Source organism: Aspergillus brasiliensis, assembly GCF_001889945.1.
Source record: "Aspergillus brasiliensis CBS 101740 unplaced genomic scaffold ASPBRscaffold_6, whole genome shotgun sequence".
NCBI lineage: Eukaryota > Fungi > Ascomycota > Eurotiomycetes > Eurotiales > Aspergillaceae > Aspergillus > Aspergillus brasiliensis.
In genome coordinates, this window is record NW_027137447.1 from 1,925,830 (window position 1) to 1,939,157 (window position 13,328).

At 51.8% G+C, this 13,328-nt stretch overlaps 6 protein-coding genes across 6 annotated transcripts; all 6 read left to right on the plus strand.

Annotated features, from left to right (window-relative positions):
* The first annotated feature begins 133 nt into the window (after positions 1-133).
* Positions 134-2,523, plus strand: ASPBRDRAFT_43615 (MFS transporter). The gene is made up of 6 exons (XM_067625032.1): positions 134-308; positions 386-688; positions 793-1,171; positions 1,245-1,322; positions 1,379-1,730; positions 1,874-2,523. Exons 2-6 carry the CDS (start codon positions 492-494, stop codon positions 2,359-2,361), a joined length of 1,494 nt encoding a protein of 497 aa, XP_067479468.1. The 5' UTR covers positions 134-308; positions 386-491; the 3' UTR covers positions 2,362-2,523.
* A 494-nt stretch (positions 2,524-3,017) lies between these two features.
* On the plus strand, positions 3,018-4,698 carry ASPBRDRAFT_43617 (uncharacterized protein). Its single transcript, XM_067625034.1, has 3 exons — positions 3,018-3,188; positions 3,281-3,384; positions 3,445-4,698. The coding sequence occupies exons 1-3, from the start codon at positions 3,131-3,133 to the stop codon at positions 4,234-4,236; spliced, it is 954 nt and encodes a 317-aa protein (XP_067479469.1). The 5' UTR covers positions 3,018-3,130; the 3' UTR covers positions 4,237-4,698.
* Positions 4,699-4,849: 151 nt separating this feature from the next.
* ASPBRDRAFT_30554 (uncharacterized protein) lies at positions 4,850-6,908 on the plus strand (the record flags this gene model as incomplete). The annotated part of the gene is made up of 2 exons (XM_067622791.1): positions 4,850-5,284; positions 5,346-6,908. The coding sequence occupies 2 exons, from the start codon at positions 4,850-4,852 to the stop codon at positions 6,906-6,908; spliced, it is 1,998 nt and encodes a 665-aa protein (XP_067479470.1).
* Positions 6,909-7,279: 371 nt separating this feature from the next.
* On the plus strand, positions 7,280-8,579 carry ASPBRDRAFT_65868 (NmrA/HSCARG family protein). The gene is made up of 3 exons (XM_067628605.1): positions 7,280-7,609; positions 7,664-8,084; positions 8,142-8,579. Exons 1-3 carry the CDS (start codon positions 7,436-7,438, stop codon positions 8,477-8,479), a joined length of 933 nt encoding a protein of 310 aa, XP_067479471.1. The 5' UTR covers positions 7,280-7,435; the 3' UTR covers positions 8,480-8,579.
* Positions 8,580-8,841: 262 nt separating this feature from the next.
* On the plus strand, positions 8,842-11,162 carry ASPBRDRAFT_207460 (uncharacterized protein). Its single transcript, XM_067621803.1, has 14 exons — positions 8,842-9,103; positions 9,157-9,234; positions 9,283-9,362; positions 9,406-9,487; positions 9,535-9,588; positions 9,638-9,708; positions 9,761-9,920; positions 9,975-10,028; positions 10,076-10,127; positions 10,188-10,295; positions 10,344-10,434; positions 10,483-10,606; positions 10,652-10,743; positions 10,795-11,162. The coding sequence occupies exons 1-14, from the start codon at positions 8,990-8,992 to the stop codon at positions 11,117-11,119; spliced, it is 1,485 nt and encodes a 494-aa protein (XP_067479472.1). The 5' UTR covers positions 8,842-8,989; the 3' UTR covers positions 11,120-11,162.
* A 411-nt stretch (positions 11,163-11,573) lies between these two features.
* Positions 11,574-13,256, plus strand: ASPBRDRAFT_178430 (uncharacterized protein; the record flags this gene model as incomplete). The annotated part of the gene is made up of 6 exons (XM_067619879.1): positions 11,574-11,804; positions 11,852-11,977; positions 12,023-12,235; positions 12,289-12,786; positions 12,842-12,934; positions 12,987-13,256. 6 exons carry the CDS (start codon positions 11,574-11,576, stop codon positions 13,254-13,256), a joined length of 1,431 nt encoding a protein of 476 aa, XP_067479473.1.
* Positions 13,257-13,328: the final 72 nt, after the last annotated feature.

Sequence of the window (13,328 nt, forward strand, 5' to 3'; positions counted from 1 at the left end):
AATTAGTGAGTGTAATGCACCAATCAGAGTGAAACTGCCGTGATTGCGTATTGAGTACCCCGTGAGCCTCAATATATTTAGGCCAGGGTTCTAGCCTTGTAACGATCGTGTCACTTTAGACCCTAATCCAGTTACGCTAACGAGCGATCAATCATGTCCGGTGGAGGGCCTACATACCGTAGGTCTTCCGGCGGGCGAGACAAGGGGTTCATGGATCTATAACAAAGGGACAAGGCAGCAACTAGTTGACTAGTGGGCTTGGAAAGACTTAATCCCTGTAGGGCATTCGCAGGCAGTCATAATACAGCGTGAGTACTTCTCATACTCCCAAGCTACTAGTCACAATGGTGGCTACCGTGTGCGAGGTTTCTCAACAATCCGCCAGAGTCATCCCAGGAAGATATTAAACACGCGTAGCTCCTCGGTGTACGACCAGTTGCACGCCTATTTGCCCAGCCCAAACGCTCATTCTCAACCTACCCCAAAGAGAAATGGCGCAGTGCGATTCAGCCGACCCTGCGGCACGGCCCCCCTCCCCGTCTCCGAAGTCTGTGGCAATCGATATTACGGCGGCAAACCCAACAGAGGTCGATTGGGATGGTGATGCTGATCCCGCAAACCCCAGGAACTGGAGTCCCTGGTATCGATGGTGCCATATCGTTGTGATATCTCTCCTCACTTTTGTCACGTAAGTACATTCCTTTATATGTGCTGCTGACACGCCACCTCGGTCCCCATCGCATCATGCTTATCCTCCGATCATCTCTTCGGTAGCTAACGCTACCGCTTCAGATCTCTAGGCTCGTCAATGCTAGCCCCAGCAGTTCCCGACGTTATGAAGTCTCTCGGCTCCAACAACGCGGAGCTGGAATCATTCGTAGTATCAATCTATGTCATCGGATTCGCATTAGGCCCGCTTCTCGCCGCCCCCATGTCAGAGATCTACGGGCGTAGCATAGTTTATCACGTGTCCAACGTGCTCTTCCTCGGTGCGACGATTGGATGCGCTCTGAGTACCAATGTGGGAATGTTCCTCGCCTTTCGGTTAATCTCTGGCTGTGCTGGAGTGACGCCGCTGGCTCTGGGAGGGGGGTCGATTGGGGATCTTATGGCTCCGGAGAAAATGGGGACTGCGATGGCGATTTGGGGGCTGGGATCGCTAGTGGCCCCGGTAGGAGCATCCTCTATCCCTTATAGAACATTGTGTTTAATATGTGACTGACGCTGGTTCCGATGACGGGCAGGTTTTCGCCCCTATCGCTGGGGGATATCTCAGTGAAGATGTTGGTTGGAGATGGATCTTCTGGGTTATCACTATTCCGGTAAGAGTGTATAGCCCCAGGGCTGATGACAGACTAACCCCCGGGGTTGGATCTAGATGGCCGTTCTAACGATATTGTCATTTATTATCCTCCGTGAGACATATCCCCCCATACTGCTGGAACGAAAAGCACGACGCCTACGGAGTGAGACGGGAAACCATGATATCAGACCACGGTCAGGTTCAGCCATGTCACGACGTCAGGTGTTTTTCGATGCCCTTGTGCGTCCGTTGAAGATGCTCCTGACTTCGCCGGTTATCATGACGCTTGCGTTCGACGTGGCTGTGGTGTATGGATACCAATATCTGGTTTTTACCACCCTGTCGTACATTTTTCAGGATGTGTATCATCTTTCCACTGGCTTGTCCGGTCCGGTTTACTTGGGAGATGGGATAGGGACTATATTAGGTATGAGGGACCTTATTCTTTCTACCCTCTCTCATCACTGGTCCACCCTAGTCCTCAACTTTTGATCCACTGGTAGCGGGCTTCCCACCTCGTATTCCAAACAAGACGCCAGTTAGAGGTTAATATTAATGACCCTTGAACAGGAATCTTCTCCATCGGCTACGCATCCGACAAAGTCGCCGAGCGAAGAAAGAAGGCCCGACTAAACACACCCGACGAAACCCTACCCCCAGAAAGCTGGCTCTGGCCCATGATACCCTCTAGCCTTCTCACCCCAATCGGCCTCCTCTGGTACGGCTGGTCCCTCCAAGCAAGGGTATTCCCCGTGGTACCTCTGATAGGCCTAGGAGTATTCGGCTTCGTCATGATGGGCATCTTCCAGCCCGTGCAGATCTATCTGGTTAATGCATTTCCGGTACATTCGGCATCGGCTCTCGCGGCGAGTAATTTGTTAAGGAGTCTGGTGGGGGCATTCTTACCGCTTGGGGGACAGAGGATGTATGATGTTATGGGGCTGGGGTGGGGAAATAGTCTGTTGGCGTTTGTTGCGTTGGTGATGGTGCCGGTTCCGTGGATTTTGATGAGGTTTGGACAAAGGATGAGGTTGCGGGATGGGAATATTAGCAAGTGAAGGATAAGGTGTTAGCGTGGGTGCTACTGACGGTAAAATCTTCAATTCTGAGCTACTCCAGAAATCTGACTCTTATGGAATGAACAGAGATAGATAGCTAATTCTGATACGGGAACACTGATTTATAGTCATCAGACTAAATAGCCTAATACTGAACCTTCCTTTCTAATAATTTGGATACGGAGTGTGGTTTTCAGCTGGAAGTGACAGAGATATATATCCGGTAGGATCCACTTCACTAGCACTAAACAAGCAAGCAGATCGAACCGATGAACACCGTCCTTCAGATCACTGATGACGAGCGCATTATACAAAAGAAGCGGAGTAAGGACTACACTAGTAGTACTGTCGATAATGCAATTGATGATGGAAATGGATCTCCCACCGAAATGGTTGCGGAATCGAGACGGTCAGCGTGCATCAGACACGGCAGAGCAGGTCTGTCGGGGATCCACTCTGCTTGCACGGACTCATCCTGCGCGCTCCAAATCCAATGCTTTCATGCGCTGGCCGAGTTTAGCTCCTCCTCTCCCCGACGATGATCAGGTTGTTTGGATTTCTGATTGGAAGGCAGAATTAATACTTAACTTGCGCCTCAACACAAGCCTCCCCACTAGTTTAGATAACACGGAGTTAAACCGTCAATATTAAGCAACTCCCCCACTTGCAGAGAGCGCAACTTTTCTGTTTCCGCGTTGTTTTGTTCTTTTATCGCGAGGGAACCCATCTGTCGGTTTTTATCATTGTTGTGAACAGAATTGTTGCAAGCATGCCTGCATTCGAAAAGCTCAGGAAAATGCACAGCCCTTTCCCGGGCTCATTTCGCAGTAGGCTTTCCCTTTGTTCACCACCGTACACAGCGACGTCCATGCTGGCATCGGACTGGGTGAAGAGGCCGACTAATCAACATCTCCTGCAGGTGAATGTAATAAAGCCGCACAAATTCTAGATGCCTTTACGAATCCATTGAACCCCGACGGGCGCGACAGTCTCATTCCCCCGAAGATCCTCGGAGCTGCCAAGGCAAGTGGCATCACGCCGGTCGCAATCATCACCACCAATCGACTAATTCGTTACGAATAGGGCTTCGCAATTTTCTCCGTGTCGAAACTCGGGATTGTTGGCTCGGTACGAATGGGTTCAGGAATCTTAATCGCCCGTCTCGAGGATGGCGACTGGTCTGCTCCGTCAGCCATCCTGACCGTGGGAGTTGGAGTCGGATCACAGCTGGGCTTGGAGGTGACCAATTTCGTCTTCGTCCTCAACACGACCAGCGCCGTGCGCACCTTCGCCCAGCTGGGGAGTCTGTCATTGGGAAAGACGGCCTCCTTTGCCATGGGCCCATCGGGGAGATTTGGGGAAGTCAACGGGGTGGTCAGTGCCGGGGGAATGGCGGGCATCTTCGTCTACGGCCATAACCAGGGCTTCTTTGGCGGCTTCAGCACCGAAGGCAGCATGATCTTCGAACGCCGCGGCGCCAACCAGAAGCTATACGGGAAGAAGATCAAGGCGCGCGATCTCATTGAGGGCCAGTTCCCACCCCCGGAGGAGGCGGACGAGTTGATGCGCGTCCTGCGTTCCGATCTCTTCGCGCCTCGACCAGAATTGTACGCGACCTCCTCGGCATCCACCAAGGGTTCCTTCTCGTCCGGACGACCGTCACAGTCCTCGGCAGGGACTGACATTCAGAAAATGCCCATCGAAATGCCCGCCGATGAGATCGTCCAGTTGCCTGCCGAACTACCTGCCGAGTTCATCGCCGAGCTGCCAGCAGAGGTGGTACCGGACATCTACTACGACAAATCGGTCGGCTCGTCGGAGACGCTGCCTGAGCTGCCATCTGAGACAGCCTCGCGGAGTCCTGCGAAGAGTTGATTGAGTCGACAGGAGCAGTATTGGCAACAAGTGAGAATCCAGATGGGTTCATTACCGGGAGACAAGGATTTCCAGCACGGTCGGGGCTGAAAAAATTCAAGTCAAAGTCCGGCTGGCCACGTTTCAACCACTCCTCACAGAGCAGCTGCCGTGGCGTCAGAGATACTAAGTGGAATACCGAAAAAGGGCCTCAATGACGCAGCTAGCTGTGGTTTGCTAGATAATAACTAGGCACGCCCGCTGAGGGCACGCAAGGGGGGGTCGTACTGATGGCGCATCTGGGGAGGTTGGGGAGCGTGAAATCGTCACCTGGTGAGCAAGCTGGGAGAGTGATGGAGACAACTTGCATGATTTATCTAGCTTCATACCTAGCAGAATAAATAATCCAAAACTGGTGTGGAGTGCGGAATAAGCAGAGAGCCTAGTGATGGATGTTGGATGGGGTGAATCCAGGCGTTGGTGAGATCTGCAAACGCGACCGAGTGATCCTTCCGTCGTTTTGCCCGCCCGATCTCTTTCTCCTACCCAACTCAACCTTATCTCTATAACTTCAACTACACTATTCCGTCAGACTCCATCTCAAAAGAATCACAAGGGATGGCGATGTCTCAAGATGGATGATTCATCCCGCCAGCCACAAGCCACTCCATCCGGTGCCACGTATCCCCGTAGCTGCATCCCCTGCAACCGCAGAAAAGTGCGATGCGACCGGAAGTTTCCCTGCACGCGGTGCGTCAAGGGAGGCGAACAATGTGCCTTTCCGGGTCCTAAGCGAGCGCCGCGACAGCTGAAACGGCCCCCAATTGCGGAGGTACTGGCCCAGCTGCGACATCTGGAGCAAGAGGTCCAACTCCTGCGCGCTCAAGCTCAGCAACCCCCGCTGGCGCCCGATGCTGAGGCTGCATCGGCCTCCAGCTCGTCCCCACTCGCCCATCCTTTAGAGGCCTCTGTCCCACTGGAACCAGGTCAGCGGGAGGGTAGACTCGTTGTCAAGGAAGGGAAAAGTCGCTATGTGGGTGATGCTGCTTCGGCCGTGCTGGGGGACAAGGTTAGTCTTGTGGATTCCGTTCTACTTTTAAGAAGAACCCTGACGGGTGTCGCTACTATAGATCCGAGAACTACAGGATATCTGTGACGCATCGTCCTCTGAGGATGAATTGGAGACTCCGGAGACATCCGGCTTGCAATTCGCCAGTAGCCTGGGGAGCAACTGGCGAGATCACAGCTTACGGGACACTTATCTGCAGCCTGCCCAGATCCAACGCTTATGGCAAGTCTATCAAGACAATGTAGCTCCGCTACTTGCCGTTCTACACATCCCTTCGGTGGAGATCATGGTCCGCGAAGAATCCGAGAACATCAATCCAGACCCGTCTCGCGAAGCTCTCATTCTCGCCGTGTGCTTCGCTGCCATCGTCACCATCTCCCCCGACCAGTGCTTGAACTTGGTCGGGATGGATTGCGAGAAGGCTATCCAGCGCTATCAACACGCCGTGGATCAGGCGCTGGTAAGAGCCAACTTCATCAAATCCCAGAATATCTCCGTTTTGCAGGCGGCAGTGATATTCCTCCTCTGTCTCCGCTGGAGGGGAGATGCGAGACTCGTCTGGGCGGCGGCTGCCGTGGTGGTTCGCGTGGCTCAGGGGCAGGGCGTGCATCGCGATGGTGAGGGCCTCGGGCTTAGTCCTTTCGACACCGAAATGCGCCGTCGTTTATGGTGGCATATCTGTGTCTTGGATATGGTGTGTTCCGAAGAGCAAGGCACCGACACCCAAATCCAACCCGGCATGTTTGACACTCGTCTTCCCCATAACATCGACGAGAAAGATCTGATCCCTTCCATGACCGAGCTGCCACCGGAGAAGACTGGTGCCACCGATATCACCCTCCTCATTGTCCAGTGCGACATTATCTCGGAACTCAACTGGCCTAATCGGCGTAACACCAGCGCAAGGGATGTGAAATCCACAACTGATCAGGAACCGCTCGTGACCACCGTAGCGAATCGTCTAGAAGACCGGTATCTGCAGCATTTGAACATCGATATCCCCATCCAATGGGTCTACGCCATGATCATCCGGCTGACCCTGTCGAAGCTCTGGCTCTCGGCCCATTACAACAAGATTCCCAGCCATGGGTCTCATACGACATGCCCGCAAGCGGCCTGCGATGACGCCTTCCGAACAGCCGTCGAGACCATCAAATTCACCATTCTGCTGCATACCAACGAGAGTACGGCGCAATGGGCGTGGCTGTGCAAGACCTATAAGCAATGGCACACGGTCGCCTTCGTCCTCGCCGAGTTGTGTCGCCGCCCCATCACGGCCGAGACTGACCATGCCTGGCAGATGGTGACGGAGATCCAGCGGCAATGGGAGCAAGATGGCTCGCCTCAGAGTGTCATGCTGCGGAAGCCCCTTAAGCGATTGATGCAGCGGACAGCGTCAACAAGGGCGGCCAAAATGGGGGTATCCCCTGGATCGTCTTTGGGGACGGAGGTTAAGGATGAGGATAGCGTCGGGTCCGGGGTGGTCTTGGATACTGACCCTGTGACGGGGATGGATTTGTCCCAGACTGCACTGGGTCACGGTTCTCTCCCTCCGGATGTGTATTCACTGGGGATGGCTGGATTTGGCTCGGGCATGGAGTGGCTGTGGGAGTCTCTGTTGTGACGCGGGCTCCCGACCGGGTTGCCTCTCACATGCTGTTTGTGTAGATCAAAGTGTGAAAGATAGCTTGAGATATGAAATCAGTATCATTATAGTTATGCAAAGAGGCATGCAAACATGCAACGTCTTTGTAGGTTAGAGTAAAAGAAATGGCGATCGAATTGTTTTGATGTGCACGGTCGGGTGGCGATCTCCCTCGGGATTGAGATCAACCCCGATCCTCACTTTCTTTAGTCAGGACCCAATATGCTTCTTACTAACCTCGGGGTCCAACAGTGCCGATTTACGATGTATTGTGTCATCCACTTCAATAGACAGTGGAAGCTGACGAGTTGCATAGATGTGTAAGAGATTTAGTAGATGCGAAAGTCAATCGAGGGCAGCTCCTATAGACATATAAGGGACGTCTCCCCCGGGCTAAACTCATAACTACTACAACAGACATCATCCACTGCAATCAATCCAACAGCCTAGTACTAAACGAACAACAACTCTAACACTACAATACTACATCCATTTACTCAAGCAAAATGCCCAAGATCATCACTGTCTTCGGTGCCACCGGCCAGCAAGGCGGATCCGTCATCCGCACCATCCTCAACGACGCCGAACTGTCCCAGCAATTCAAGATTCGTGGTATCACTCGCGATGCCAGCAAGCCAGAAGCGCAGGAATTGGCCAAACAGGGCGTCGAAATCAGAACTGTAACACTCCCATACTGTCCACATGTACTGCCCACATTCTGACAGACTCTGCAGGCAGACATGAACTCCAAAGACTCCATCCGGAGCGCCCTCGAGGGCAGCCACTCCGTCTTCCTCGTGACCACACCCGCCTGGGGTGCTGCCGGCTCCGATGCCGAACTAATCCACGGGAAGAACGTCGCCGACGTGGCTAAAGAGTTGAACGTCCAGCACTTGATCTTCTCCTCTCTGCTCAATGTGACTGAGACCACGGCTGGACGTCTCAAGCATGTCCCGCACTTTGATCACAAGGCCGAAGTTGAGGAGTATATTCGCAATCTGGGAGTCCCAGCTACTTTTATCCTGCCGGGATATTTCATGACCAATTACACGGTGATTGGTCTCCTGCGGAAAGGGGAGAATGGCGTGTGGACGCTGGCTTATCCGGTTGGCGAGGAGGCGAAGTTTCCGTTGATTGATATTGTGGCTGATTTGGGTATGTCATTCTTTTATTTCCACTCTAGTAGGGGTGGTTTACTGATGAATAATCTAGGTAAATATGTGGCTGCATCCTTGAAGAACCGGACCGAAACACTCGGTGCGCAGATCCTCGTCGCCGAAGATTACTACACTCCGACGCGCATTCTGGAAGAGTTCGAACAGGTGACGGGAGAGAAGTCGCAGTTTGTTCAGGTGGATGCCGAAACGTACAAGTCGTTCATGCCCGGTCCGATGGGTCAGGAAATGCTGGAGAATCACCTCTTTATCGGGAATCCGGGTTATTTCAATGGTCGGAGTCTCACCGAGAGCAAGGATTTGGTGGCTAAGGCGGGGTATACTTTGAGTAGTTGGAAGGACTTTTTGCAGCAGAATAAGGCTGCGTTTGCTTAGTCTACGGAGTCGTTATGTTTATTGTTTCGGGTGAGGAGAACTGTTATAGTTGTCGGAATGGTATTTCTTGAGATTACTGTGAGAATAATAATTCAATGACTAAAGCTTTCTTGAAACCAAGTTCATATTAGTTCTAATTAATATCTCGTAATCTTGGCGGTTGGTGGCGTAGTCGGGATACTTCAAGCTGTCGGGCGTTATCAATGCCGATCGCAACAAAGTTAGTACTGCATCCTAGTACTGCACCTACATGGGTCTTGGAGACAGCCTTCTAGACCTCAACGTCGTCAACAGCTTCCTTAGTCTGCTTGGTGGAATGCAGTCTCCATCAGGCCAGTTGAGCGGGGCGGGTTTAGAGAGCACGCCTTCGCATCCCGCATTGATGCCATGCCTGCAGATGGCCGATAAGACATTTTGAACGTGCTTCCTCCCTGACCTTGATGTTCTGTGCTTCCTGTGTCTGCTCTGAATTCTATTGTTGACTTGTTCATGTTTCTCCATCGGCAGTAAATGATTGAAAGGATGGATACTCCCGAGGACAATACCAAAGGGCCAATTGATAGGGTCTCGACTGTGAGCGAGCAGCTGTCGAATGAGATACGGCCAGAGGATGAGAGGGCCTTGGTATGATTTTCACCACGCAACATTTAACACGAGGGTAATAACTGACTGAACAGGTATGGCGACTCGACTGTTTCTTCCTTGTCGTCGGATTTCTGGGATATGCATTCAAGTACCTTGACCAAACGAACATTGTTAGTATCCACACCGGCCTCAAAGGAGATGATACTCATCGGTGACAGAGCAATGCCTATGTCTCCGGTATGGAAACAGATCTCAATCTTCAAGGGAACGAATACAACTATTTCACGACCTTCTTCAAGTAAGTTATCACCTCTGCTTCTCAGCAATGCTGACGCCATCAGTATCGGGTACATGGTGATGCTTTACCCATCGTGTATTATTATATCTCACGTCGGGCCGGCGATATGGCTACCGGCGTGTGAGGTGAGTCTTCCGGGCGGAGAGGTTGTATGTTTGACTAACAGGAATAGGTGCTGTGGGGTATCCTTACCTGCTGTTTGTCCACGGTGACTTCTGCTAAGCAGGTATTTCCTTCGAGCTTTCTGATAGGTGTTGACGCGACTAACGGAATAGGTATATGGATTGCGGTTTCTCATTGGTTTCTTCGAAGGTGCGACATGGCCTGGATACTTTACCATTATCAGGTACGTCATAGAACACTCTCGATAACAGCCGCGTGAGACTGAGTCCGTCAAGCCAGTGGTATCTTCCTCATGAGATGGCCTTGCGTATGAGTCTGTATAACATGGCTCAGCCGGTCGGAGCTATGCTTTCTGGTGCTATGCAAGGCGCCATGTCTACCAACCTGGAAGGCGTAATGGGGCGAAGTGGTTGGCGATGGGCATTTATTATAAACGTATGTGACCTTGCTATAACTGTGAGGTACTCGACTGATCGTGTGTATGAACAGGGAGTATGCACCATATTCATTGCTTTGGTGGCCTTTGTCATCCTACCTGGCTTTGTGAGAACCCTGCCCTTGTGGTTCGATACCTCGCTAATCGGCTACAGCCTGAAAGGCAGAACCCGCTGTCCAAGATCTATCTCAGACCACAACATATTAGTAGGTAAAGATGGGGGGTTGGGGGGGGGGGGGTATGAAAGAACTGGCTAACCTGCACAGAGACTGCTATTGCACGCACACGCCGAGTGGGCCGGAAACCGCAGATTGGCATCCAAGTCAAAAGCTTTCTGCGCTGTTTCAAGTTCTGGCATCTGTGGCTGTTCGCCAGTACGACTCCATCTCACGCTGTATATAGTCATTAACTAACTGTCACAGTCGCTTGGGCCATTGGCACCGGCACAACTCCAACAAACTACTTCAACCTTTGGCTGAAATCTTTGAAGAACCCTGACGGAACAAAGAAGTAGTATGTGTATTTCCCATTGCTGTATTGTCCAGGTCTGATGCTGTATAGCTCCGTGGCCATGCTTGACTACCTTCCGATCGCTGGTCAAGCAATCCAACTGGTTGCTGAGATCCTCTTCAGCGGATTCAGTGACTATTTTGGCGTCAGACTGCCATTCCTTCTTCTGCATGCGGTAAGTTCACCTGAACAAGCACGTCCAGTACTGACAAACTACTAGGTGATCAACATAGTGGCCCTGATTATCCTGACAATACAACCGAGCAATGAGCACGCGTATATGGCTGGGTGGTATATGGACTATATCGGAGCGTATGCCTCCCTATCCAACAAGCATGTGATACCTAGCTGATGTTTGTTTAGAGTCTCGACAATGCTTCTGTGTGCGTGGGCAGCGGCCCATCTGGAGAAGGAGCCAGAAGTCCGCACTGTCCTCTTTGCCACCGGTACCCTCTTCGCGTATTTGCTGAATGCCTTCGTTCCCATAGCCGCATACCCAACGTCAGAAGCCCCTCACTGGCGCATTGGAGCAAAGCTCTACCTCGGTCTTTCGTGCTTGGCAGCGGTATTGTTCGTTTGCATTCATTTTGCCTTCAAGTGGGAAGAGCGGAAGAAGGTGAAGAACCGACAGGTTGATGGCTGGGATGTGACTGCAGAGGAACATAGAGCCACTGAAGAGGCGGCTTAGTGTTAGCAGGCAGTTCAGGGCAGCTGAATAAACTAAATCTGACCACTTGGCAACCTAGAAGCTGACGTGCAACGACGCCTTGGCCATGCAATATTCACCACCTGCCAACCGCCATGGCTGTTCTTCGGCTTTCGGCGTTTACACCTAGCAGCAGGAGACTATCCCCAGTCTGCAGGGCATGGCCAGTCACATTATACTTCCCATGTAGTAGCTTCAGCTTAACGCCGATTTCCGACTAGAGCTTTCCCCGCAAATGCAAATCCATCCATTAACATACCTCCTTTTGTCATGCGTTGTTAAAAGCATACATGATCTCAAGAAATGCTCGCAATGTCGCCATCGATACCATATTTGCATCATTGTCTTGATCATACTTTAGAAGCAACGAATCTCCCTAAGAGCAAGTCCATTCACATCAATGTAGCCAGCGGACTAGTTCCAACGTCCTCGGATGATGGCCGACGATGATACCACTAAAGGCTTGTCCATTGAGGCAGAAAGCGCCCGGACGGATGATACCGAGCTGACTCCACAGGAGCAGCGACGGGTTATCCGTCGGGTCGACGCCCGATTGATTGTCATGTTGGGGTTCCTGCACACGGTGTCGCTGATTGATCGGGGGAATCTATCCACTGCGGCTGTTGCGGGAATGGAGAAGGAATTGCACCTGAAGGGTAATCAATACGTGAGTATCTTTACCAAAGCATCATTGCGAAGCTGATGGAGGTATAGAATGTCATTGCTGTCGTGTTCTTTCCTCCTTACATCTGTCTACAGATGCTGGGTCCAGTGTTTATTCGCAAGCTGGGCCCGAAGATCTTTCTTGCGGGCATTTGCTTCATTTGGGGTGTTACCATGGTATGTTCTCCATATGCCTCTACTGCAGGAAGGCTAATATGTTAGATGTGCGGCGGATTCGTCAATAACTGGGCTCAACTCGCTGGTATCAGAATCATCGTCGGAGCCCTAGAAGCAGGGTTCTTCCCCGCCGCTGTCTATCTCATTGCCACCTGGTACACCCGATATCAGATGCAGAAGCGATTCGCCATCTTCTACCTGCTCGGGTGTGTAGCATCGGCATTTACGGGCATTTTATCATATGGCATCACATTCATGGTACGCAAGCCCTATATCTTCAATCAGATCGTCCACTAATGATTCCTCGATAGAACGGCCTCGGCGGCCTCACAGCATGGCGCTGGATCTTCGTCATCCAAGGCCTAATCACCTGCACCCTGGCCGCAATCAGCTACTTCGTGCTGATCAATTTCCCGGACCGGATGCGCTCCAGCAAGAGCAGATACCTCTCGGGCCGCGAATACGACTTTATCACTCACCAGATCAATGCCGACCGAGGCGACGTGAAACTCGAACCTTTCAATCTGAAGAAATACCTCGTCGCTGCGCTGGATATCAATATCTGGGGGTTTGGGCTGGTGTACTTCTGCACTACCACCACTGCCTACTCCATCGCATATTTCCTGCCGCTGATATACAGGCAGGGAATGGGGTTCTCGATGGGCGCATCGTTGTGTCTGTTCGCTCCGCCGTACGTGGCTGCGGGGATTACTATGTTTGTGACCTCGTGGATTGGGGATAAGTATCGGCTGCGCGGTCCGATTATTGTATTCAATGCGATGTTAGCGTTGATTGGGTTGCCGTTGATGGTGGGTTTCTTTCTTCTCCATATAGGGGTAATGATAGGTAGGCTGACAGGTTTAGACATTCACCAAGGGCAACGGACCAAGATTGGTCGGGTGCTTTCTTACCACTATGGGAGCTAACTCGAATGTTCCTGCCGCTATGGCATATCAGGTATGACCTTACTATCAAAACATGATGTACTATCAATACTAACCTCCTCTAGGCAAACAACGTCCGCGGCCAATGGAAACGAGCAGCCTGCAGCGCCATCTTCGTCGGTCTCGGTGCATCCGGCGGCATGGTAGGGTCCCTGGTCTTTCGGACCCAAGATGCCCCGGAGTACCGGCCGGGGATGTATACATGTATTGGGATGCAGGCTGCGGCGATCGTGTTGGTTGGCTTGTTGACCCTTCGGCTGTATCTGCGCAATTGTCGCGTGGATCGGGGAGAGTTGGTGATTGGTGATTTGCCGGGGTTTCGGTATACTTATTAGCTCATTCACCGAGAATGCTATTAGCCTATATATCTGTTCTGTAGTTGATTTTATGCTCGACAATAACACAAG

What these genes read in the sequence shown, in the direction of transcription:
- ASPBRDRAFT_43615 (XM_067625032.1), top strand. Translation starts at nt 492, where the DNA reads ATGGCGCAGTGCGATTCAGCCGACCCTGCGGCACGGCCCCCCTCCCCG. An exon ending in TCTCTCCTCACTTTTGTCAC is followed by an intron (nt 689 to 792) that starts GTAAGTACATTC and finishes CTACCGCTTCAG; the next exon opens with ATCTCTAGGCTCGTCAATGC. An exon ending in TGGGATCGCTAGTGGCCCCG is followed by an intron (nt 1,172 to 1,244) that starts GTAGGAGCATCC and finishes GATGACGGGCAG; the next exon opens with GTTTTCGCCCCTATCGCTGG.
- ASPBRDRAFT_43617 (XM_067625034.1), top strand. Translation starts at nt 3,131, where the DNA reads ATGCCTGCATTCGAAAAGCTCAGGAAAATGCACAGCCCTTTCCCGGGC. An exon ending in TTTCCCGGGCTCATTTCGCA is followed by an intron (nt 3,189 to 3,280) that starts GTAGGCTTTCCC and finishes CATCTCCTGCAG; the next exon opens with GTGAATGTAATAAAGCCGCA. An exon ending in AGATCCTCGGAGCTGCCAAG is followed by an intron (nt 3,385 to 3,444) that starts GCAAGTGGCATC and finishes CGTTACGAATAG; the next exon opens with GGCTTCGCAATTTTCTCCGT.
- ASPBRDRAFT_65868 (XM_067628605.1), top strand. Translation starts at nt 7,436, where the DNA reads ATGCCCAAGATCATCACTGTCTTCGGTGCCACCGGCCAGCAAGGCGGA. An exon ending in AGGGCGTCGAAATCAGAACT is followed by an intron (nt 7,610 to 7,663) that starts GTAACACTCCCA and finishes CAGACTCTGCAG; the next exon opens with GCAGACATGAACTCCAAAGA. An exon ending in TGATATTGTGGCTGATTTGG is followed by an intron (nt 8,085 to 8,141) that starts GTATGTCATTCT and finishes TGAATAATCTAG; the next exon opens with GTAAATATGTGGCTGCATCC.
- ASPBRDRAFT_207460 (XM_067621803.1), top strand. Translation starts at nt 8,990, where the DNA reads ATGATTGAAAGGATGGATACTCCCGAGGACAATACCAAAGGGCCAATT. An exon ending in CAGAGGATGAGAGGGCCTTG is followed by an intron (nt 9,104 to 9,156) that starts GTATGATTTTCA and finishes CTGACTGAACAG; the next exon opens with GTATGGCGACTCGACTGTTT. An exon ending in TATGGCTACCGGCGTGTGAG is followed by an intron (nt 9,488 to 9,534) that starts GTGAGTCTTCCG and finishes TAACAGGAATAG; the next exon opens with GTGCTGTGGGGTATCCTTAC.